Source organism: Emys orbicularis, chromosome 12, assembly GCF_028017835.1.
Source record: "Emys orbicularis isolate rEmyOrb1 chromosome 12, rEmyOrb1.hap1, whole genome shotgun sequence".
NCBI classification, from domain to species: Eukaryota; Metazoa; Chordata; order Testudines; family Emydidae; genus Emys; species Emys orbicularis.
In genome coordinates this window covers 17,769,625-17,793,257 of record NC_088694.1, presented here as the reverse complement: position 1 = coordinate 17,793,257, position 23,633 = coordinate 17,769,625, and the positions used below count along the sequence as shown (strand labels likewise).

Sequence of the window (23,633 nt, the reverse complement as noted above, 5' to 3'; positions counted from 1 at the left end):
GGGGAAAGGGCACATGTTGTGGATGATTTGCAGGCAGCTGGATATAGAGGGGAACCTGCAGGGAAGAGATCGCTCCTGCAGAAGACCTTGGATTGCGGGGGAAGGAATTTGAGTTACTCGTCTTTTGTGTAGAAGAAATAAAGTTGAAGCCCTGAGAAGAAGGGCCTGATCCAAGAGTCTGGGTGTGGTGTCAATCCTTTCTGGCCTACGCTCTCATTATGGAGCAGAAAACTGTATGAACTGAGATGGAAAGACCAGTCCAACAACAAGCAATGTGATACAGTAGACTGAGGTGCTTTCTCTCAAGCAAAGACCTACTGCTGAGACGCTTTCTGCTGCTGACGAAGTTATATTCCTTGTAACTCAATTTCATTTGTGCACATGAAGGCCAAAAGTTAATTCTGATGCACAAAGGATATTCCACAGCTGCTTTAAGAGATGTAAGGATCACTAACAAGCACAATTCACAACTTCTACCTCTTTTAACAGAACTGGAACTTCTGATGGGTAACATGTTTATGTAGTTACCTTAACAACAGGTATTAAAAAAAGTTAATGTCTCTGGATAACCTTCTATGTCTGTCCCTCTGGGCACTTACTCTTTAGACTTGGTGGCCACCAGAAGTCTAAGTGGCCTCCGAGAGCAGAAAGATTGGTTTAAGATGGTCTCCACTTCTTGAAACGGACGCAGGAATACCAGGTCCTCATTAATGGAGTAGATCTTCCTTCCAACCTGCAGGCTGGCCATCTGCAAATGAAACATAAATACCACACAAAGCTTTAGGTCATTTGAAAGGTCTTTAACAGTTCAGGATGCAGGAAAGGTTGGCTACTGTAATACTCACTGTTAGAGTCACAGAGATTTATGGGGACAGTGCAAGTATCAACTCCAGTACACACAGACAGAACTGAATGTCCTGCCAACACCGCAGGTCAGATCAACAACACAACAACATACAAAACAACAACTTAACAGTAAGATATGGATATAGTGCCACCTCTTGGTGGCGGTGCTGTCTACACTAAACCTTGCAATTCACAGGTGTGGATTGATAGCTTCGACTACTCCTTGGTTTGCAAGCTACTAGGATTATTAATGTCCAGAAGATATCCACAACGTTTTTTTTTTCTTTCCCCAGGTCACCAAATCATTTGTCAGTTACATTTAGAGACCCTACGACTGTCCACAACTAATAAAAGAATCTCTATCCAACAACAGTAACATGAAGTAATAGGGGATACCAAGAATACATTTACTTCCTAAGATTTTGCATTTCTACTGCACTTTTTGTTGGAGGATCGCAGACTGAGCCTCACTAACCCCTGTGAGATAGGGAAGTATTGCTATCCATAGTTGACAGGTGGGGAAACTGAGGCACGGAGACCAACATTTTCAAACTTGAATGACTGAATTTAAGCATATAATCTATAGTTACCCACCTAAATAAATGTGGCCTGATTTTAAGTAGCGTGGAAAGCCTGCCATGGATTTCAAAAGGAGATTTGGTTGCTCAACATCTCTGAAAATCAGGCCATTTTTATTCAGGTGCCAAACTTTAGTCCCCCGAGTTTGAAACTTTTGTCCTTAGTGACTTGGCCAAGGTCACACAGTAAGACCGAGGCAGAACCAGGAACAGAATGCAGAACCCCCTGCTCTAACTATTAGATAATAACCCTTAACAATTCACTTACTAATCCATCCACATATCAGCTCGTTTTAAATGAGATACCAGCACCTAGACTGAGAATCACAAAATCCAGAATCCCCTTAATGAAGTTAAAGAAAAACAAAATGCTATGGGCCCAATTTACCACTCAGCCCTCAGGTTCTGAGTAACTCCCACTGATTTTAAGATCCGTCTTGTTCCATATCTTCTCTGCCTGAAAATATAATTGAAGCTGGTGAGGTTCAATGCTTTTGAACTCAGCCAGTTAAAAACGTCCAACACCTGAAGATGGTTTTACTCTCTTAGGCAAAATCTCTTCGGGATTGTACTGGGTTGCCGTTCTCAGTGTAAGTGTATTGCTCTCTATATTACTTGCACTTTCTGTTCATAACATCCCTTTAGAAACCTGTAAATGGTATTTCATTCCCCTTTCCTCTTGTAACTTTCCAGCTGGCAAATTTTAATTCCAGAAATTGGGCTCTACAAGACCTTGGCTATGCTGCCCTGACCACGAGCCCTTCGATGTTGCATTTGAAATCTACAGTCAGTTTCATTGACTTACAATAAAGGAGGTATACACATTACTTCACAAATCCACATCCAGATCTGAAACTTAACCTGTGGCATGAGAGAAGCTGGAAGCCCAGATTTGTCTTAGCCTATGAATGGTTTCGCTCATCTTAAATTAGCACTGCGATCTTGGAAATTAGAGCTCAGTTTATAGTCTAGGGTTCATTGATTTTTTAAATTAGAATTTAGGAAATACAAGTGCTCGGTTTTGTTCATTTCATCACAGAGACAACAGGAGCTGGTGCACCCTATTGCCTACTAAACTATATATTTTCTCAGCCAAATTATTAAAGGGAGAAGCCATCAAATGCTCTCTATATTACTTGCACTTTCTGTTCATAACATCCCTTTAGAGAACATCCCTCTCCTCTTTTATCTTTCCATCTGGCAAATTTTAATTCAGCCTAATCCTCCACCTGCCCCCAGTTTCTAACACAGCTGAAATGAACATGACTCTTTTGACCTGGTGCATCATCATTATCAACTATGAGAGTTCTGTGAACTAAGTGAGGAGGATAGATTTTTTAATATTTTGATTTATAGTTAAATGGAAAAGTTTGCGTCATTAGTAGCTATTTATACTGACAAGTTTGCAACAGGATATGGAGGAGTTAGAAAAATAAATTCAGATTTTCAGAATTATGCCTATGCATTTAATTTGTGCAGAGTTACTTCAAATTCATGCATAACTGCACTAAGTCTATGTGCAAACGACTACTTTAAATTTCTAATTGTCTATTTATAGCCACTACAGACCAATTTAGACAAACAATCATGGTACAGTAAATCCATGTACAAATTAGGTGCAAAGTTTCATGCCAAATTGAACAACCTAGGAAAATATAAAAACAACAAGGAGTCTGGTGGCACCTTAAAGACTAACAGATTTATTTGCGCATAAGCTTTCGTGGGTAAAAACCTCACTTCTTCAGATGCATCTCCTTGACCAGACTCCTTGTTGTTTTTGTGGATACAGACTAGCACGGCTACCCCCTGATAGGAAAATATATTTTCTTCCATGGATTATAACAATTCAAGCAGATTAAAATTTGGAGTCGTGTTTCTTTAAGAGCAAAATTCTACATTGTAATGGCTCTTGCATTTCCTGAATCATGGACGTTCCTTATGATAACTCAGTACAGTTGTCTGGCTATGGGCCTCTGGCTTTTCTGAAGAGCGAGCAGCCCACTGGTTGCTATCTATCAGATGGCCTTTGGCCAAATGGTTGCATGTTGGACATGGTTTGTGCAAATACAATACATCTGCTTGTCAGTTGGATGTTCAAAGTCAGATAGCAAGCACAACTCTCAATGGGGTAATTTTTTCACTGTTGTTTCCTTCCTAGGTGTCTGAGTGTACTGTTTACAAACAAGCTCCAGGATCAAAACATGTGGAAACAAGTGTTGCTGGTAATATACTAAACATGGAATGCGTTGAATGAGGCATACCGGAGATACATACAGAAGGCTGGAAGGGACCTCAAGCGGTCATTTAGTCCAGCCCCTAGTGCTGAGGCAGGACCAAGTATACCTAGACTCTCCCTGACAGATGTTAGCCTAACCTGTTCTTAGAAACCTCCAGTGATGGGGATTCCACAACCTGCCTTGGAAGCCAGTTCCAGGTTAACTATTATTATAGTTAGAAAGGTTTTCCTAATATCTAACATAAATTTCCCTTGCCGTAAATTATGCCCATTACTTCTTGTCCTACCTTCAGTGGACATGGAAAACAATTGATCACTGTCCTTTAGATAACAGCCAGTAACATATTTGAAGACTGTTTATCAAGTTCCCCCTCAACCTTCTTTTATCAAGATGAAACATGCCCAGTTTTTTTAACCATTTTATCATTTTTGTTGTTCTCCTCTGGAGTCTCTCCAATTTGTCCTCGTCTTTCTTAAAATGTGGCACCTAGAACTGGACACAGTACTCCGGCGGAGGCCTCACCAGTGTCCAGCAGAGCAGGACAATTACTTCCCGTGTCTTACCTATGACGCTCCTGTTAATACAACCCAGCAGGATATTAGCTTTTTCACAATTGCATCACATTATTGACTCATATTCAATTTGTGATCCATTATACTCCCAAGTTCTTTTTAATCAGTACTACCATCTAGCCAGTTATTCCTGATTTTGCAGCTGTGCATTTGATATATTCTTCCTAAGTTTAGTATTTTTCACTTGTCTTTTATTGAATTTCATCTTGTTTATTTTAGATAGATTCTCCAATTTGTCATTTTGACTTCTAATCCTCTCCTCCAAGTGCTTGCAACCCCTCCCAGGTCAGTGTCACCTGCACATTTTATAAGCATACTCTCCACTCCATTATCCAAGTCATCAATGAAAACATTGACCCAGAGCAGATCCTTGTGGGACCCCGATTAGATCCGTCCTCCCAATTTGACAGAACCATTGATAGCAACTCTTTAAGTATGCTCTTTCTAGCAGTTTTGCACCCACTGTATAGTAATTCAGTCTAGACCCCATTTCCCTAGTTTGCTTATGAGAATGTCAGATGGGACCATGCATTACTAAAATTAAGATATATCACATCTAAGCTTCCCCACATCCACTAGGCCAATAACCCTGTCAAAGAAGGAAATTAGGTTGGTTTGGCATGATTTGTTCTTGACAAATCCAGGTTGGCTATTACCCTATTATCCTCTAGGTGCTTACAAACTGATTGTGTGCAGTGTTAGGCTGACTGGTTTATAATTCCCCAGATCCTCTTTATTCCCCTTTAAAGATAAATACTGTGTTTGCCCTTCTCTGGGCCTCTGGGATCTCACCCCCTCTCCATGCATTCTCAAATATAATCACTAATGGTTCCAAGATTGCTTCAGCTAGTTCCTTAAGCATCCTAAGGTGCATTTGATCAGGCCCTGCTGACTTGAATACATCAGACTTATCTAAATGTTCTTTAACCTGTTCTTTCCCTATTTCAGCTTGTGTTCCTTCCTCCATGTTGTTAATATTAATTGTTTTAAGTATCTGGTCACAATTAACCTTTTTAGTGAAGACTGAAGCAAAATAGGCATTAAACACCTCAGCCTTCTTGATGTCATCAGTTATTAGCTCTCCCTCCCCGCTAAGTGGAGGACCTACACTTTCCTTCATCTTTCTCTTGCTACTAATATATTTATTGAACCTCTTCTGATTGCCTTTTATATCATTAGCTTAGGTGTAACTCATTTTGTGCCTTAGCCTTTCTGATTTTGTCCCTACATGCCTGTACTATTCTTGAGTACTCATTATTAGCAATTTGTCCATGTTTCCACTTTTTGTAGGATTCCTTTTTGATTTTCAAATCATCAGAGCACTCCTGATGGATCCATGTTGGCCTCTTACTATTCTTCCTATCTTTCCTTTATATCAGGATAGTTATGCCTTTAATATTGTCTCTTTGAGAAACTTCCACCTCTCCTGAACTCCCTTTTCCCTTAGATTTTCTTTCTGTGGGATTTTACCTACCAGTTCTGTTAGTTTGTGAAAGTCTGTTTTTTTTTACATCAAACTGGCCTTATTCTGCTGCTCTCACTCCTTCCTTTTCTTTAGAATCATGAAATCTATCATTTCATGATCACTTGCACCCAAATTGCCTTCAGATTCACAACAGATTCCTCTCTGTTAGTTAGAATCAAGTTACTTCCTCAGTTACTTCCTCCACCTTCTGAAACAAGGAATGTCCCAAGTACAGTTCAAGAACTCACTGGACATTTTGTGGTTTGCTGTATTATTTTTCCAGTGGATGACTGGGTAGTTAAAAGTCCCAGTTCCAGGTCTTGTGTTTTGGATATTTCTGTTGTTTGTTCTAGAAATGCCTCATCCAACTCCTCCTCCTGATTTGGGGGTCTACAGTAGTCCCCTACTGTGACATCTTCACCAACCAACTGTCAACTGGTCTACCTCTCACCGCCTTCTGGACCTCAGAACAAGTGTATATATTCTTGATGTATAATGCAACACCACCTCTCTTTTTTCCCTGCCTGTCTTCCTGAACAAGCGATACCCCTCTACAGAAATATTCCAGTCATGAATTTATCCCACTGCTTTTCTGTGATGCCAATTAAGTAATAATTTAGTTTATGTACTAATGCTTCCAGTTCTTCATTTTTATTCCCCATATGCCTTGCATTTGTATACAGACATCTAAGATGCTGAGTAGATCCACCCATTATTATCCTTCTTATTGCTCCTATGACCCTACTGTAATTTTCCGTTCTCCCCTCCCCCCCAACATCTAGCCCTATGTTAAGGGCACCTTTTTTTATACCTAGCTATGGGCTTTTGTCCCCTGCCCCCTTTAATCTGGAGTAATTCCCCACTGAAGTTGATGGAGTTGTTCCAGATTCACACTAGTATATCTGAAATCCTAACCTGGCCTAAAGATCGGTAATAAAATCCAATGAACCGTGGTTGGACATAATGAAGTGAAACTCCTTGCCCTGGTTTTGTCCCTGGAGTGTTAAAACAGGCAGAGGATTTCCAAAATGGCCTAAAGCTGCTGAGCTGGCACAGAACCATATGCTAGATCGCTTTGTAGCATCAAAAAGCAATTAAAGAGCCCAAGAATGTAATGAAACGCATTACTGCTAGGCTTCAAATCTTGGTGAATTGAGTTGACAGCTTTCCAGTTCAGTGAGATCTTGATTTGGTTCCTTCAAGATTTTAAAGCCAAGTTGAAAAGATGGGCAGATGGTCACAGCTTGTTTGTCTTGGACAGTCAAGAAAAAGATTCCTTAGAAAACTGTGTGCTTCTGTTGTCTCAAAACACAAACAGATTTTCAATGCAGAATGTTCTACAGGCAGCTGGCCAAAGAAATGACCGAGGGATTATCTGTCAGGCAATGGTTTACCCTAGAGGTTTGCATTAATAAAATATTTGGCCAATTTCTGTTAATTTGAGTATGAGCTGAGGCATGGGCACAGCTTTGCTGATGGCTACAAAACAAAGGAGAATAAGATCATTTAATTCTAATATTAAACTGCATCTTAAAGTTGCTATTTGGGATTCTCTCAACATGTCGAAATCAATCTGGTTGCTTCCTCTCCTTAGATCATTAAGGAAGCATAGGCAGCCCAGAGCAGTACACATCCAAGCAATCTGCAGGATTGCCAGGAAAGATAGCCCACAGACAGAGGTGCTAGGCTTGGACTTGGGAGATTAGCGTTCCAGACCCTGCTCTCCCACAAGCTTCCTGTGTGACGTTGGGCAAGTCTCTCCATGCCTCCGTTCCGCAAAATGGGGATAATAGCACTTCCCTACCTTTGGGGGGGGGAGGGGAAGGGGTTGTAAGGATAAATACATCAAAAGGTTGTGAGGTGCTCCGATACTGTGGTAATGGAGGCCATATAACTACCTCAGATAGATACATTACTATATGTGAGAATCCAATAAAGCTGATTAGGGCTTTTAGAAAACACCAGAATCACCAGTTTATATATGGTTGAAAAAAACAGTATTCAAATACAGTGTATGCCCACTCTGTAAATCCAACTACTGTCTCCCTGCTCTCAGCTTTGCATCTCCTGACACTGCCCAAGCTTTGCGATCATCACAGAAAGGAGCTTCTCACTTAATAAAAATGTTTCAGCAAGAATGTTTTACGCAAAGCAGCCAAACACGTATCAATGCACAGAGGCAGTTTATGACCAGAGGAACTGCAAACAATCCCCAATTTCCTATTAGCTGCCACTAACATGAAACAGGCTCATAAAGGATATTGCTGTGCCTTTTCAAAGAAGAAGCTTCTTCCCACTGCCAAAAGGGAAATGTTTATAATTGTCAGAAGGTCTCACCTCTGCATGAGATCCTCGCTCAACAGACTTGACCACGATTGCTTTATTCTTTTCTTCAATGTCAAACCCGTAGTCATCCTCTCCAGGTAAGATCTTAAAAACAAAAAGAGCACCGGGTAATGTTTTACAGATATGGAAGTGTGTTTTGGAGGAACTGGAGAGCTGAAAGGAGACAGAGCTGGGCTTTTCACTTCTTAAGTCACTGTTGTCATAGATTCATGGATCTGAAAGTCAGAAGGGACCATTAGATCATCTAATGTAATCTCCTGCATAACACAGAGCCTAAAATTGTATCAGTTACTCCTCTCCTGTAGTGTACTGAACTTAATAACTTGTGATTTCAATCTCTGTACTGAGTTCCATCAGCTAAGCCTCATGCATTTTCGTGAACTTAACACATTTAATACACATCTAATAAATCAGAGAAATAAATCTAATAGATTATAGGCAGCTTTTATTTTCATCTGATTTAACACGTGCCACTATGAGAAGAAAATTATAGAAGATTACTCCCTTGATTCTTCCGACTTCTACACTGCTGAAAAGCACTAGTCTTTTTCTATTACAGTCAATGCCATTAACTAAAACTTATCAATTTCCTCCTGTTAGTGGTTCATCACAGCAGAAGATTATGAAAATAGAACCTTCCTTCCCTGAAGGAGCCAAAAATCTCCAGGTGCAAAATAACTCACTACTCTAGGACACCTGCAAGAAAAAAAACAACAACGACAACCTGTTCAGGAGATGTTCAAATAAAAAGGGAAGCACCAAGGGGGGAAGATTCAGTGGAAAATGTGCAGTGGTTCCTTCTAACAAAACGCTTTGAGAACAATGCTACTCAAGCATACTCAGTACAAAGAGTTCGTTAGAAAATGAGCACAGTGCTAGTTAGGTTTTGACCTTGCACTGTTACAAGTGGCATGAGTTTCAGCCCAACACAATGTGTACATTATTGCCTCAAGTTTGGGATTCAATTGAAAACTACTTGGGCAGCTCTCCCATTCAACTTGTCATTTTCCATGCAAAGAGGCTGTGCAGTTTCTCCTGTTGGAGAAACATGCTCAGGGCTCCATTTTCAAAGCACCAACTGGGGAGTTAGCCTTAAAATTCCCATTTATTTGAATGGGAGTCACGTAGCTAAAGCCAAATGCAGTGTTAACCTTTTGGGAGAAAAATCAACCAACAGCGCTGAGGCAGGTTGTTGGGGAACAGTGGTAATTTCAGATAGCTCTATTGGAAACAACACTAACTCACCATCCTTGTATTCCCTGATAACATGGTAAAGTTGCCACTCTATATGACCCACGACCACTACTCTGAACAAAACCTTGGGTGCTTCTGAACATTCACATGTGGCATGACAAGACCATATTCAGCTTTCTCACAGATGCGGATAGTGAAACAAAATGAGCCAGTATCTTAAACATTCAAGGCACATCTACACAGCGAGCAGCAGCCTGCGGCCGCACGTGTCAAACCCAGATCAACAGACTCGGGCTCATGGAGCTTGCACCACGGTGCTAAAAATAGCTGTGTAGATATTGCAGCTTAGGCTGGAGTTTGGGCTCTGTAGCCTAGGGAGAGGTGTAGGTTTCACAGCCCAAGCTATAATGTCTACACTGCTATTTTTTGCACTGTAGCCCAAGCTCTGAGACTCACTGCTGTGGGCTGCTGCTCACTGTGTAGATGCACACAGAGGTCTTGATTTGCAAAACCTGAGAAGCCAAGGGCTACACACCATTGAATGTCTAGTTTGTGTGCAAATACCCTGATTGCACATGGAAATCTCTTTCATGCCCTGTCATTTTCTAATGACCTTCCTGCCCTTCTCAGTTCTAAAACTGAGGGCAAACGGAATTGTTTGTAAAATTTTTAATGTGGATTGTTTTCAATGAAAGTGATGGTGATGAAACTAATAGTCCTACATTTCTATGCCACTTTTCAAGCCAAAGAATCCCAAAGCCCTTTTATAAACATTTATGCAAACTATAGTCAGTGTTCACTTCATCTGCTGCTATGCAACACTTGACGAAAGCTGGAATGTGTTTTCCACATAATGAAATAGTAATACCTTGCATTTCAGTACAGTACAGCCTTTCATCCCAAAGGATCCCAAAGCAATGAAGAGACTTTCCATATACAGGAATCACTTCTGTCACCTCTGAAATGCAGCCACTTTGGGAGTATAAAACGGCAGCTGCTTAATACTGAACAGCAGCATCACACAATTATACAGTCCAGGATGTAAAGAAGAATATTCAATTGAAATTGCAGGGGAAGTTTAGACAGGCAGAACATCCTCAAATAGAATTTGGCCAGAACACAGGGAGAAGAAATATCCTAAAAATAGCCCATTATATTTGTTTCTATCACATCTGCTTTCTTTGCAACAAGTGAGATACGAGTTCCAGCACATGTATCACCGTTTATTAGTGACTGCACTCTTTCCCAATAACAGCTTGTTACCACTACAGTGTCCATCATAACAATTATATAGTTCTTTGTTTTGCTAGTCACTCTAGTACACAGGTTTCCAACTATGGTCTGCAGAGTAGTCCATGCAAAGCAGGCTGGTCACATGATGCTGGCTCCTCTTTCATTCCTAGCTACTAAATCCCATTAAAAGGCAGCTAAAAATACTGAATTAAATATTTCTTGTATGACACTTTCCCACATAAGCTATAGTTGTAGTGCCACAGGGAAGTCATATAACTGTGAATGGTGGAGCGATGTCCATGATACAATGTCTATTAAAAGATGGTCCAGGCTCTGAAAAAATTGAAGATCCTCTACTTAATGTAATCAGTGTAATAGATATGTACAGGGGACTGTATCTTTAAGGGCTGATCTTCCCAGACAGAGCCACGCTATTTAATGGATGGCTCTTGGCAGAAGCAAAGATGGCTATTTGGGATATGGCAGAGAGGCAGAAAGTATAAGCTTTAAGCTAAGGAGAATCTAAGTCATTAATGATCACTTTCTACCCTCAAATTTCCATGGACAGCTCCCCACTGAAATCAAAGGGGTCTGTGTGCCCCGATGGACCAGCAGAACTTGGCCACAAGCCAACATTAAAAAATGGTGACAACAAAGAGTGAGATGATTTAGTGAACATGGAACTATATCCCTACTGCACTATGAAAGTGCCCAATCATCTGGTAGGGGACTTTCCCCCAACATGGAAAACACATGTTAAACCATTGTCAGTGGCCAGGACATCAGATTGCAGTGTGGTCTGTCTGAATAAACAGTAACACCAAATGGATAGCTTGTGGCTTCCTTTATTCCAGGTTAACTTCTATTTCAGCCATCTTCTGTACACAAATGCACATGGGCTAAACCAGTGTTGGGAGGGAAGCAAAGGTTATATCTGCTACTCCCCTCACATACTTTCCAGTGGCCGGTTGATGGTGGCTATGTAGTCAGAAGGCTTGGAAGCACGCAAAAGGCTGAAGATTTCTCCCCTTGCATTTGCTGTGTTTTCGCTTCAGCTCAGTTTCCTCGGGGCAAATCCCTTTTACTGAGACTTTGTTCCAGTTTTCAGAATCTGGCCCAATAACTGTATTTTTAGGTATTCCTCAGATGTATTCCTTGTGCTCCTTGCATGCATACTGACCTAAGTGTGTGATCTTAAATCCAATCCCCCTCAGGATACACGTGAGTAAAACTTGATTGCATGATTGCGGAAATCCAACTCAACAGAGAGTGTGAACATGGTTGAAGTGAATTAATTGAAAACTTCAGACATACACTAGTGGGGAAAACATTTGCAGCATAAACCCAGCTCTGCTATAAGCCTTGCCAAGGAAGCCTTTGAGCCACTAAAATCTTTGGTGTTACATTTCCCCAATCACTAAACACAAAAAATAAAACACAACAAAAACCAAGATCCTTTTGATCCATGACCTCCACTGTGAACTGAACATTCTGAATAACTTAACAATGGAAGATTTACAGTATAAGAGAGACTTATTTTCACTTTAGTGTTTGCTGGGGTTTTTAGTGGCCAAATCCACTCAAAAATACCCTTATCATGGCCTCTGGCTACACCTGGATGACAGATGCCTCTTGTTATTGACTTGCCAGCCCAACTCCTTGGGAGTTCAGAGATCCCTCTGGGACAGACTCTCATTAGTGACTCTGTTCCTGAGGGTGTTTTTAATCAATGATATTGAATTCTCAAGCCTGAATAGACTTTGGGAGGCTAGACCAATGAAAGGTAATGAGGCAGCCTCTCTCTTGCAGAAGCTGTGCAGAATGAGGTCATTTTATATTAGCACAAGACTTAAGAATAATTCCCCTGGAATGAGTAAACAGTGAAGAGATTTTATTAGGGAGTGAGCAGGACTTTATTTTAACAATGCAAGTCACTATTTAATCTCTGAATAAGAGAAATGTGTTTTGCAATTCCATAGTTTTATCAGCACATTTAAGGGGGTTGCCTTGTTCATTGAAATGGCTCTTTTAAAACTGAAGTGAGAAACATGAATGAGTTATAATGCAACCTAGTACCTACACACTTGAGACCCTGGGATGGGAGGGTGCTACACTATACAGAGTAAGTTCAAAGTGCTATTATTATTAATTATTATTTGTTTTAGTGCCTTTTGTTTTCAAAGCCTCTTCTAAATATGACCGAGATAGCAGGTAAGTATTATCCTCATTTTGCAGATGGGAAAACTAAGGCACAGCATGTTTAAGTGACTTGCTTAAGGCTATACAGTGAGCTCATGTCAGAATCTAGATTAGGACACAGGTGTATTCCTCATTCTTGTGCTCAGACCACTAGATGCCACCTTTCTCCAAAACACCTACAATGCCAGAAGGCAGTAATGTTGGTATTGACTTTCAATGGTGGCTAGGCTCCTGAACAACGTAGGTCCTTTTGAAAAATGGGACTTAGGCTCCTACCACACTCCTTAGGTGCTTTAGAAGCTGTTCCCCATGATGTTTGCAGGCAGTATTTCTACAGTGATGGGAAACGCTCTGACACCTTTCATTTAAGATCAGACAAATGATCCTGACTCGGTTGGTGTACCCTACTGATAGACTGGACTGTGACTGTGAAACTTCTGGTGGATCCTTCATGGATGTCCATCTCCACAAGCACATTTGTCTGTCTGAGATTTGATTCTTTAAGTGCTGGGCCTGATGAGCTGAAGTGTAGATCAAAAGTTAACAGGGGAATGCTGCAACATGGATACAATCCCTGTAGCTGGAGGCTGTCAGAAGCCTTAATGCTTTCTGAACTATGCAAAGAATTTTGTGTATTTTTTCAGCATGTCAAGATTTATGTCCATAAATCAAAAACAACTGCATAAATAAATGAATATCAAACTTTGTTTGAAGTGCATTTTTTTCCAGCCTGGAATCACTTTCCTTTGGCATTTGTGATTTTCATTGGCCAGAAAGCTCTTGTTGTTTCTCTCCTTACAGTTCAAGGTTGTCCAAGATAGGGAAAGGGGGGAAAACCTAGCACCAGTTGGTAAGTGAGTTGAGTTTGTTCCCCTCAGGCAACACAGGTTACACTGCAGAGATACAGTACAAAATCCAGCAGAGCGGAGGTTGTGTTACCCTAACTACAATGTGGCTTACAGGGAGCCCTAAGGAGCAAGGCGGAGATGTTACCTGCAGACAGGGAAGCACAAGGATTCCAGCAGCTCCTTATTGCTAACCAAAAAAGGGAGGCATGAATGTTATCATGAATAAATGTGATGCATTTCCAGTGCTTGTATCTGTGGGATCTTCTACTTCACAAGTATTCAGGCAGCTCTTGGTTTGTTTGTGTAAATAGCAATGAAGCGCAGAATTTTAGCACAAATAATTATTAATTTGAAAATCTGTACCAAGAAGTGTGCTGTTTATTTGCTATGAATCATTCATTATTCATTTTCGACTGTTAGCTCTTTGGGAGGGGATTGTGTTTGTGCCTAACACAATGACACTTGTTTAGGAACTACAGTAACAGTAATGTAATAAGTATTTCTCCTGTTTTAAATCTTTCAGTTACCCAGTCAGGGAGTAGATGTCACTTAGGTGCTCAGTCATACACTACTTGTAATCGATAGGAAACAGACAAAGCGAACAGCCCAAGAGGTTGAAATTTATTCACATAAACTCTTTGGTGAATGCTAATAAACACCCAACACATTAGCAGAAAGTAGGATCAACCAGGTCTACTGCTGACCTTTAAAAGGCTCCCTTATTTCAGGGGTAGAAATAATGCTGTTGTTAGACACTTGAACTTTTAAATAAGGGGGAAGAAAAGTGGAAGATGTATGCTGGTTAATCTGTTTCCCCAAAAAAGGGACCTCTGTCCACAGGGAAGAAAAGCAAAGCCGCTTGAGTGATGACAATTCCCTATGAGTGAATATGAAAATGACCTCTGAGTGCTTTGCAAAATGCAGGAATCAAGCCCAGAGTGTAAGTTCTTGGCAAGTTAAGTAAATTATTCCTTTAGCAGCTTCTTTGTATCAAATGACTTTATAGGAGGATGAATATAGACACACAGCTCACTAGCACTGGCTGCGCAGGTGAACGATTTTTAGGGAGAAGGAGGGAGGGACATCACTGTATAGTGCTTTAAATATCACAATTAGCCATTAAGACAAACATTGAATGATCTCCCTGCAGGAAGAATAGCAGCAGGAGGGTACAATTTTGGCCATCCACCAGGAAAACTCCTCCCTCCTTTAATGGACCTCAGGATCCTTTCCAGCAAAGCTGTTTTTGTTGTTACTGACCTGGGCTTTCTTTCTGCTCCTGCATTCTGCCAGTGCTCAATAGGAGAGGAGAGTGGGCTCTGGGCCACTGGCAGTAAATGAGGTTTTCTGGACAAATGACATCCAAGTCCAAACAAGGGTAAAGCAGTCCACATGCAGTCAAGAGTGTGATGGTATTTAACAGACTGGGAATTATGGGAAATAACTATTTGAAGGGCAGTCAACATGGAGAACAACATTATTGCCTGGAAAATGGTTTTCTTGGATCCCAGCCATGATATTGGAACTGAGACTTGAACTGGATATGTTCTGTATAAGAATCCAGCCTATCTGAAGCTATTTGGAATCACTCTGATAGTGACTCCTAAAAACATATGAATCTTGGAGAATTACCCGACTTTTACCTAAGTACATCTACCATGCTATTTATGTCACTCAGTGTTTAACTTCAGCCCATTTGATGCAAGGCCTCCTTTTGAATCTACCTCCCCCATCTTGTCTCTCAAGAAAAAGAAGCCTCACAGTGAATCAGTCAGCTGCAGTATCTGGCTACTGTCTGTAATTTCCCACCCTGTTTTTTTTCTACTATACTGTGGTATAAATTTAGTCTCTTAGAAAGCTAAAGATCACAATGCCTTTTGTGAAACAAACACCAGACCAGTTCTGTCTTACCAGCAGGCGCTTTGCTAGGATGTTTTCAATGAGCTTGAAGTCATTACGCAGCTGCTTGCTCTTGAAACTTGTACCCTCCATCTCCTCATCAGCATAAAAACGGAAATATTGGGATTCATCCTTGAATTCGCTCTTCTCCAGGACTGAAAACCAAAGGTGGAAGACACACACACACGTGGACAGAGAGAGAGCAAGTTAGAAGGAAATCTAAAAATATTTCTCCAACCTTTAGAAAACCAAAGACCAAACAAAATCCTGACCACCAATTCTAGCCAATCATTTATTTAGCACACTTTGGGCACACCTCTCCAAGATGCATGGTGGATCTTGGTCAGATCTTCAGTTCTTCTGATCATAGGCATAGTTTGACTTCTATATTTGGGGGTTAGCTCCAGTCAGGCCAATGTGGCTGCGTGTGGGGGGCAGGGGCAAATTCCACGTCTGCCTGAGGCTTGCAGTTTGGGAGGGCAATGCCCCCTCTGACACCCCCAAACTACACCCATGCTTCTGATGCATGTGTAATGCCCATCGGGTCCTCTTAGAAGAAAGGTGCTATGTAGTATATTATCAAGCATTAGACAACTATGTATTATGGTTGGTTCATATAGGTCTCATCTCTGGAAACACCACTTGGAACCTGGAAAGTAAATATTACTTCCCCACTGAATTAGCATTTCTTCATTGGTCATATGCTGATTTATCTTTGGCAGTTTGTCTAATGGAGCTGAAACACATATTGATGTGATTTGTTTACTTCCCTGTCTGGGCATCAGCATCATGGAGGAAGACAATGGGCAGGTTCACAGCTTTGGGAACAATATTGCTCTTGAACTGCTTGTTAGAGGGATAGCAAGGGAGTCCACACATAATGGTTCAGAGTGTATGTGGAATGAAGGTATTAAGAATGGATAGGAGAGCTGAAAATGGGAGTGGAGTTCCACCATATGGCTCTGAGAGAGAAAGGCTGTTGTATGTGTGTAACAATAGCTTTATAAACCAGAGTAAATCTGGGTGCTAGTGCCCAAAGAGTTCCATGCTGGGCCCCATGATCCCTATCCCTACAGCTTTAAGACCATGCCCAATCCCCATGGCTCCTGCTTATTCATATTCAACCTGCCTCTCCCTGCAGTCAGATATGGGGCACCTTTTCACGCTATTGGTGCAGAATCTGAAATACTCAAGGGAGGATGCAGTGGCTGCTTTGTCAGCCACTAGCTGGAGAAATTCCCATCTGTAAACACAAACCCATTGTGAGGCTTCCAAAGGCCAGTCAGCTCCACACAACAAAAAATGGCCTCAGAAGTAAATTAACTTCTCAACAGAGTCTCTTTCCTTCAGCAGCTTTTTTAATCACTTGTCTGGCAGGGATTTGCAGAACCAGTTTGGCCGTGGTGTCTGTTTCCTAATATCTGTTTCCTCTTCTGGGGCCATGTCACGGGTGGTTCTGATTAAAGCCTATGGGTAAACACTGCAGAGAAACCTACAGACAGCCTCTGATCTGGCCCAGAGCAGCAATACTGGGTGCTCTCCACACTCCTCCTCCTCTCCAGTCCCTGACTCACCTTTTCCAGGAACATTTCATGACAATGTTTGCAGCCATTTCATTTATATATGTATATAATATATCAGTATTTAAAAGCCTGCAGTTGTCACAAGGCAATGTATCCTAAAATCCAGGCGATGGCTGGGGCGCTCCCTGAGGGTCTGCCAGAGATGGGGGCTCTACAACGTACATTTTCCAGCTCTGAGCTCAGGTCTCCATGCACCCAATCACCAGGCTGGAGGGATGAAAGTTTGGACCCTCGGCTTCCCTGGGGATTGCTCATCACTTGTCTCCTTTTCATGATGGGCCATATTCTGAGACACTTGCTCCTGTTGAGTAGGACCTTGCTCTGAAAGGATCGTTGGGGCTCTTTGAGAAGTAAGGGACTACGCAATGTGAATAAGGGTATCACAATCTGACCCTCCCGTCCCTCTGCCTCCAGGTTTCCTGAGTGGGGCCAGAGCTGCTGGCTGAACTGAAAGAGAGCGAACATGCTAGTGAGTTTCCACATGGTGAGTTCCCCCAGTTCCATAAACTGAGATTAGCAGTTAGACTCTGGGAACAGGCTGTGCTTGCTACAGTGTCTTCTCAGGGATAGGCAATGGGGGCAGAGAATTTAATTCAAACTCTAAAGCCCCAAATGGCTACAAATTCTCAGAATCCATGCTTTTACCTCCGATGTGAATTTCCATTGGCGTTGCCCATCTAAAATGCCCATCGGAGAGGTGGTATCTTTTCATTTTGCGGCAGGAATTATAGTGATGCTCCTTTACATTCCCTCACTAATTGCTACTCCTATATTGCACTAGGGTTTTTGGATATTTCAGCTGGGTTTCCCACATGCCGCATTGTGATTACTATGAGGACATGGGAGATGGCAGAATGTGGGGTCAGTAAACAGCCGGTGCTTTTATTTTAGAGCAAATCTTTACTGCTGTGGGGGTGCAAAAACAATCTAAAATAGCCACAAGAAATTAAAGAGCAGGGCAGACCTCAAAACACAGGGCTGAGCTTGAGAATCTGGCAGCTCCAGCAGCTCAGCTCTGAGGGCTGCCAAGGCAGCTCCAAGAGGCAGGAACTGGACTGAGCAATTTGGCAATTCCTTTAGAATAGCTCAGCCTAGTGTTGGGAGATTCAGCATAGGTTAGACCAGGGCATGTCATGTCACTCCTGAGACCCACTTCAGGACCGCACTTAGCATGTGCGGCATTTCCGATGGCCCAGACATGGCACTGAAACACATGGTGAGAAAAATATCTCCCCTCTACACTGGCTAAGTGCTGCAGTGCTTACCATGAACATCATCAACGTGTCAAGTATCAGGGGGTAGCCGTGTTAGTCTGTATCCACAAAAACAACAAAGAGTCAGGTGGCACCTTAAAGACTAACAGATTATTGCCCAAATAAATCTGTTAGTCTTTAAGGTGCCACCGGACTCCTTGTTGTATCATCAACGCAGGGACCCTATGGGGGAGCTATTACCCCAGACATCCTGTATAGGCTCAATGCCTGCAGTATTCCCCATAGCTGCATTTCAGATGGATCCTGCTGGGACCTCTGCAGCTGTTTGTATATCAGCATGTGTGGCACAGCCTATAGGAGAGGGATTTGCAGATATCCCCGGTTAATGAGACTGAAGTGAGAGCTCTGTTAATTGGCTATGAGATGGGTTATTGATACATTACCATGATGCATGAAGCCATTATTGCAGAGTCCAACACCCAGTGCGACAGCTTCCTCCCGAGTCTGACAGTCTCCCTAGAAACAGGAGGATAAATGTTACACCTCAGACTACTTCCTAATCTAAACAATTTCCCTGCCCTGTGCTTGCAGCTCTGAAATTAGCAGAGTGGTAGAGAACAATAGCAAACAATTAAAACAGGCCTCCCTTTGCCCAAATCCCATTCATTCCTATATATAGCACCCCTTCCCTCCCACAGGAATTGGGAGGACAAAAGACCAAGTCTCTGGAAAGCAGCTATTTTACAAGCACAGACGAATAATATTACCTCAGTGTGGAGACTTTTTTTCTTTATTACTGGCAATCACAATAAAGATTGAGTTCAGTACCCATTAGCCACAGACAATACCACTCATTCTTAGAAGGAGAGAGAGATTTTTATCTATATCTAAACCGAGAGGGAAAACTCTCTATGCATAATCAGTTCAAGTGAACTCCCAAAGGTTGCATTTAATTAAACTTCTATGGTACTCTGTTTTCTCATGCAGCCAAATCTACAAAAAAGGACTCACTCAGTTAAATATCATTTGAAGCCCTCGAGCCAACATTTCAAAGTAGGGTGCAAGAGGTGCACCTGCAAATGTGCCTGTTACAAATCATTAAAAAGTAATTTGCATGCAGAAAATTGGTTATTTGCAATAAATGCCCAAATTCTGCATATGTAATCATTTATTTGGCATGCACACGGGAAGATTTTTGCAGGTGTGCCTCCTGTACCCTCTCTTGCTCGCTGCCAGCCCCTGCAAGGTGCTGAGTATGGTTCACAGCTCCGAGTGACATCCCACTGATTTCTGGGTGCTCAGCATCTCTCAGGATCAGGCCCTATTGAGGTGCCTTTATTTCTAAAATAAAGGCCACAACTGCAGCCATTAGAGGTTGTTCTCAAGAGAAAAATGCCAAGAAACAAAAAATAAAAAATGTATGAAGAATGATGAGGCTCCACCCTGCAGACCTTACCCATGCAGCCTGGGATTTAACACTCAAATTAAGCACACAGTTTGAGCACAGGTCCCGTACTCCCCAAGCCCACACCCTGAAGTTGGCTAAGAATGACTGACATGCTTAGGGTAGATTCCTATTACCCTGACTTGTTTGCATTTAGGCTCCCTCCCTTCTACTGCCTGATCCTCTGCATATGCTGCTCACTGAGATGGTGTGACTGCCACTATCTGACAGCAAGACAAAACCCATGAGATCTGCAAAATAAAAAGCAATGGCTGTATCCCTGCCAGGATACAGTGTGACTGCTCCAGGGGTTGCCTGAGTCTATTTCATAATCTCCCAAGGATACACAAGCAGTAGGTATTAATAAACAGTAAACTCAATTTTTGACTGTAAACTAATTTCAAGGCTTTACAAGTCTCTTCTCAGTTTCAACATCCTGCCATGTGACAATTCCCAGCTATCACTATGACTTATTTTTTACGCTAAATGGATAGTTCGTTCTGCACAGGGGCTGGGATTTAAAATCTAATTTAATTCTGTAATTGTGAATAAATTGAAGGGGAAATGCCTTCTCACCATTCTTTAAATTAGCCTTTGGGATCTGGTTCTCTTCCAGGCAACTGCACATTAAAATCTCCACGTGCGGGGATTCTAAAGCAAACTTGGCTACTCCTATGACATTAGCGTGGCCTCAGATCACATCCCTTGAAAACCAGCACCTTTTAAATTTAGGAGGTAACTAAAAATAGAGCATTTCAGATCCTCGGTGCATATTTCCAAATAGTATTTGGCAATCCCTCCAACTGCAATAAGAGCAGTACTAAAAAAAAACCATAAAGAGAGACATCATTTAACATTCTACATATAATTTTAGATGTGTCTCTTGCAGAAACTGCACATGAAAGTCAACACACCACCATGTTACTCTGGTTTTATGCCAGTGTAATCAATGGATTGCACTCAATGGAGCTACCCCACGGGAAACAATGAGCTAACATAGTGGTGAATAAGGCCCAATATCCCTTTATTATTATTTGTATTGCAGTAGCACCTAGGAGCCCCATCATGGATCAGGATCCCACTGTGCTAGGCACTGTACAAACACAGAACAAAAAGACATTCCAAAGACCTTGCAAACTAAGTATGAATCAAGAGACGACAGATGGAGACAGATAGACAGACGGGAGTACAAGGAGACACTATTGGCCAGCATGGTAGGCAGTGTTCTCAATACACTGGTGGCCAAACCGTGGCTAAGTTTTTTTGTAGACATCACTGTAAAGGAGAGTTCTCAGGAGGGTTTTGAAGGAGGAGGATGAGATAGTTCTGGGGATGTTTACAGGGAGCTCCTCCCAAGCACAAGGGGCATCATGGGAGAGAGCACAAAGGCACCTGTTTGGAAATGTAACAAGGAGGTGATGGAGGGTGGCATCATGAGCCAATCGGAGGCGGGGTGCTGGAACAATTTTTATAGTGGGGGTGCTGAGAGCCATTGAACCAAACTGTAAACCCTGGATATAATGGAAACCACTTCAAGACGGGGGTGCTGCAGCACTTCCCTCGCCGCACCCCTAGTTCCAGCACCTATGATCAGAGGTGGGAGTCTACATCTCAATAGTGAGTAAAAGATGAAAGGTAGGGTGGGGATAGGCCATGGAGGGCTTTGAAAGTGAAGACAAGTAGATTATGTTTGATGCAATAGAGAAGGGGGAGCCAGTGGAGGGATTCAAAGAGGGGTGACATGGTCAAAGCAATGGGCTAGAAGAATGATCTTTGTAACAGCATTCTGCCTTACATTCTTCCTTTTACTTTCATACCTCCTTTCCTAGAATTACCACTTAATGTTTTCCGGGTGGAGTGTGGACCAACTATTGGTGGATTAGCCTCTGTCATCTCTGGGGCTCTGCATTCAAATTCTGACCCAGGTCACAAGTGAATTGATTTTTGTCAGTACCAATATAGTCTCCAGCAGATGCTTGTGATTCTTATAAAATCAAGGTGCAGTTCTGCACAGTTTTGCAGACTGATCAGGAATGCTCCCAGCTCTGCATATTCTTTTGTTATTTTCAGGGCACTTGCAGCTCACACTGAAGTCAAATTCAGGTCAATGGGAGCTGCAAGAGCTCCATTACAATTCAGACCCTTATCTAGGCTGGGAAGCCTTGGGAAGTAATGCTCCCACTTTAACAGGGCACACACTTCAGTTCCAGGGTGCCCAGATCCTCAAATTACTTGCTGCCAGCTCAGTTGCCGCTGCAGATGTGGTCTTCTGATGGCCTGAGCTGACTTAGCAGCACCTCCTCAGTAACCTTAAGGAAATTCTGTGCCTAGAAGATGCTTATTTCCCTCTGTTACATGTACAAGCAGATAGTATGTTGCTTATGGAAGCTGAATTATAGAGGAAGGCTTTGGATAAGACAGAGGAAAGGATGGTATGGAGGAGAGAATGGAGGAATTAACAGGAAGGGATGGTTTGTCCACTACAAACATGCCTAAGAAAATCTTTGCTTCAGCTAGTGCAAGTCAGCGTCATTCCAAAGAAGTCAATAGAGCTATGCCAGTTTACACTAGCTGAGAATCACGCCCACACTAAGGAAATGCCCAGAGATGCACACAAACACACCTCCATGGTGAAAGTTCTACTGGTGAGCAAAAGGAGCTGTCCTTTAGCATCCCAGCAGCACTCTCTTTGGGATGCTCTCGTCAGTGCTCTGTCTTGGGATTGTGATTATTATTTACATTACAGTAGAACCCACAATGTGCTAGGTGCTGTCTGCACACATAAGGAGACAGTCCCTGCCCTGCTTACAATCTAAGAAGAAAAGCAACATACAAAAGGAGGTAGAATAGGTCTAGAATCTACAATTACAAGGCTCAGCCTGTGGCCCCTGTTACAGCCTCTTCGCACGCCTTTGGTGAGGCAAAGGGGATGTAAAACCAACCATCTGAACATCCTCCTCATATGGGAGAATCCCTATGTGGCACAGGGTCACCATAGCTAGCCTACACCACCTACTTTGTAGCCCTCCCCCACCCCCAAATTAAGGGGAGTGACCAAGAGAAAAGGACATGGCCCTTGCATTATGGTGATCTCTTGCTGTTAGAATGATCCTGGGGGCTGTTTCAGCTGGAGAGACTTAGAGCAGTCCTGAAGCTGCTGTGAGTTTCTCTGGAGCCTAAACTGGCCCTTGGCTTGGCCCAGGATTGGAGAGGATAAAGATGGGTGAGAGCCTCATTCACCCTTCCTTAACTGCCACTCAATACCAAGCTATTGTTAGTTGGGTAATTTCTTGCATCAAGATAGAACCAGAACTTGAGCAGGGATTTGAAGGAGGAGAAGGAAGTGGCCTTTACAGATCAGTTCAGGGAAGTGGCCTTTACAGACCAGTTCATAGTGGTACAGAAGAAAGCACAAGAATGATTGTTGGAGCCTTTTCCTCACAGCTACAGCTATTAAGCTTCCATCAACTACAACAGCCCTCATTCTTATGGGAAGGGCCCGTATTCATCTTTTTTCAGCCAGCTGTCAGTGGGAGGTAGATGAGGTTGGAACATGAAGGGGATAGGATCCAGCCATTCACCTGCATGAATGCTTAGTGGATTATCTATAAATTTCCATGCAATCACAGATGCTGGAGCAGGTATTTCTCCTTTCAGGCTATGACCACTGAAGCCCTCTCCCGACAATGGTCAGAGTGTCACCGGAGAAATACCCAACACAGGCTTTCTTACAAGTCTTCATTTTCCAGGACTGAACCCCATGCCATGGGATGAGACATAAATACCCCATCTTCCATCGGCCATGTTTTTCCCTCCAATGCCATGGCTAATACTGTGTTCTAGTGTTGAATACAGAACACACCTTAGACACAGAATGGGAGATGACTGAGACCAAATCCAGTCATTGTGAGCAGGAAATAACTAACAGAAAAGTCAAGCAAGCTCTGTATTAAATCTCCAGGCTTATGGAAATCC

General features: G+C 42.3%; 1 protein-coding gene across 1 annotated transcript in view; it reads right to left on the bottom strand.

Annotated features, from left to right (window-relative positions):
* PREX1 (phosphatidylinositol-3,4,5-trisphosphate dependent Rac exchange factor 1) overlaps positions 1-23,633 on the bottom strand; it is a 219,947-nt gene that overhangs the window by 37,588 nt on the left and 158,726 nt on the right. The window contains exons 15-18 of the mRNA XM_065414327.1: positions 18,658-18,730; positions 15,430-15,572; positions 8,036-8,128; positions 600-748 (exon numbers count right to left, since the gene is read on the bottom strand). Coding sequence (XP_065270399.1) covers positions 600-748; positions 8,036-8,128; positions 15,430-15,572; positions 18,658-18,730 — 458 coding nt within the window. The remainder of the gene's footprint in view (positions 1-599; positions 749-8,035; positions 8,129-15,429; positions 15,573-18,657; positions 18,731-23,633) is intronic.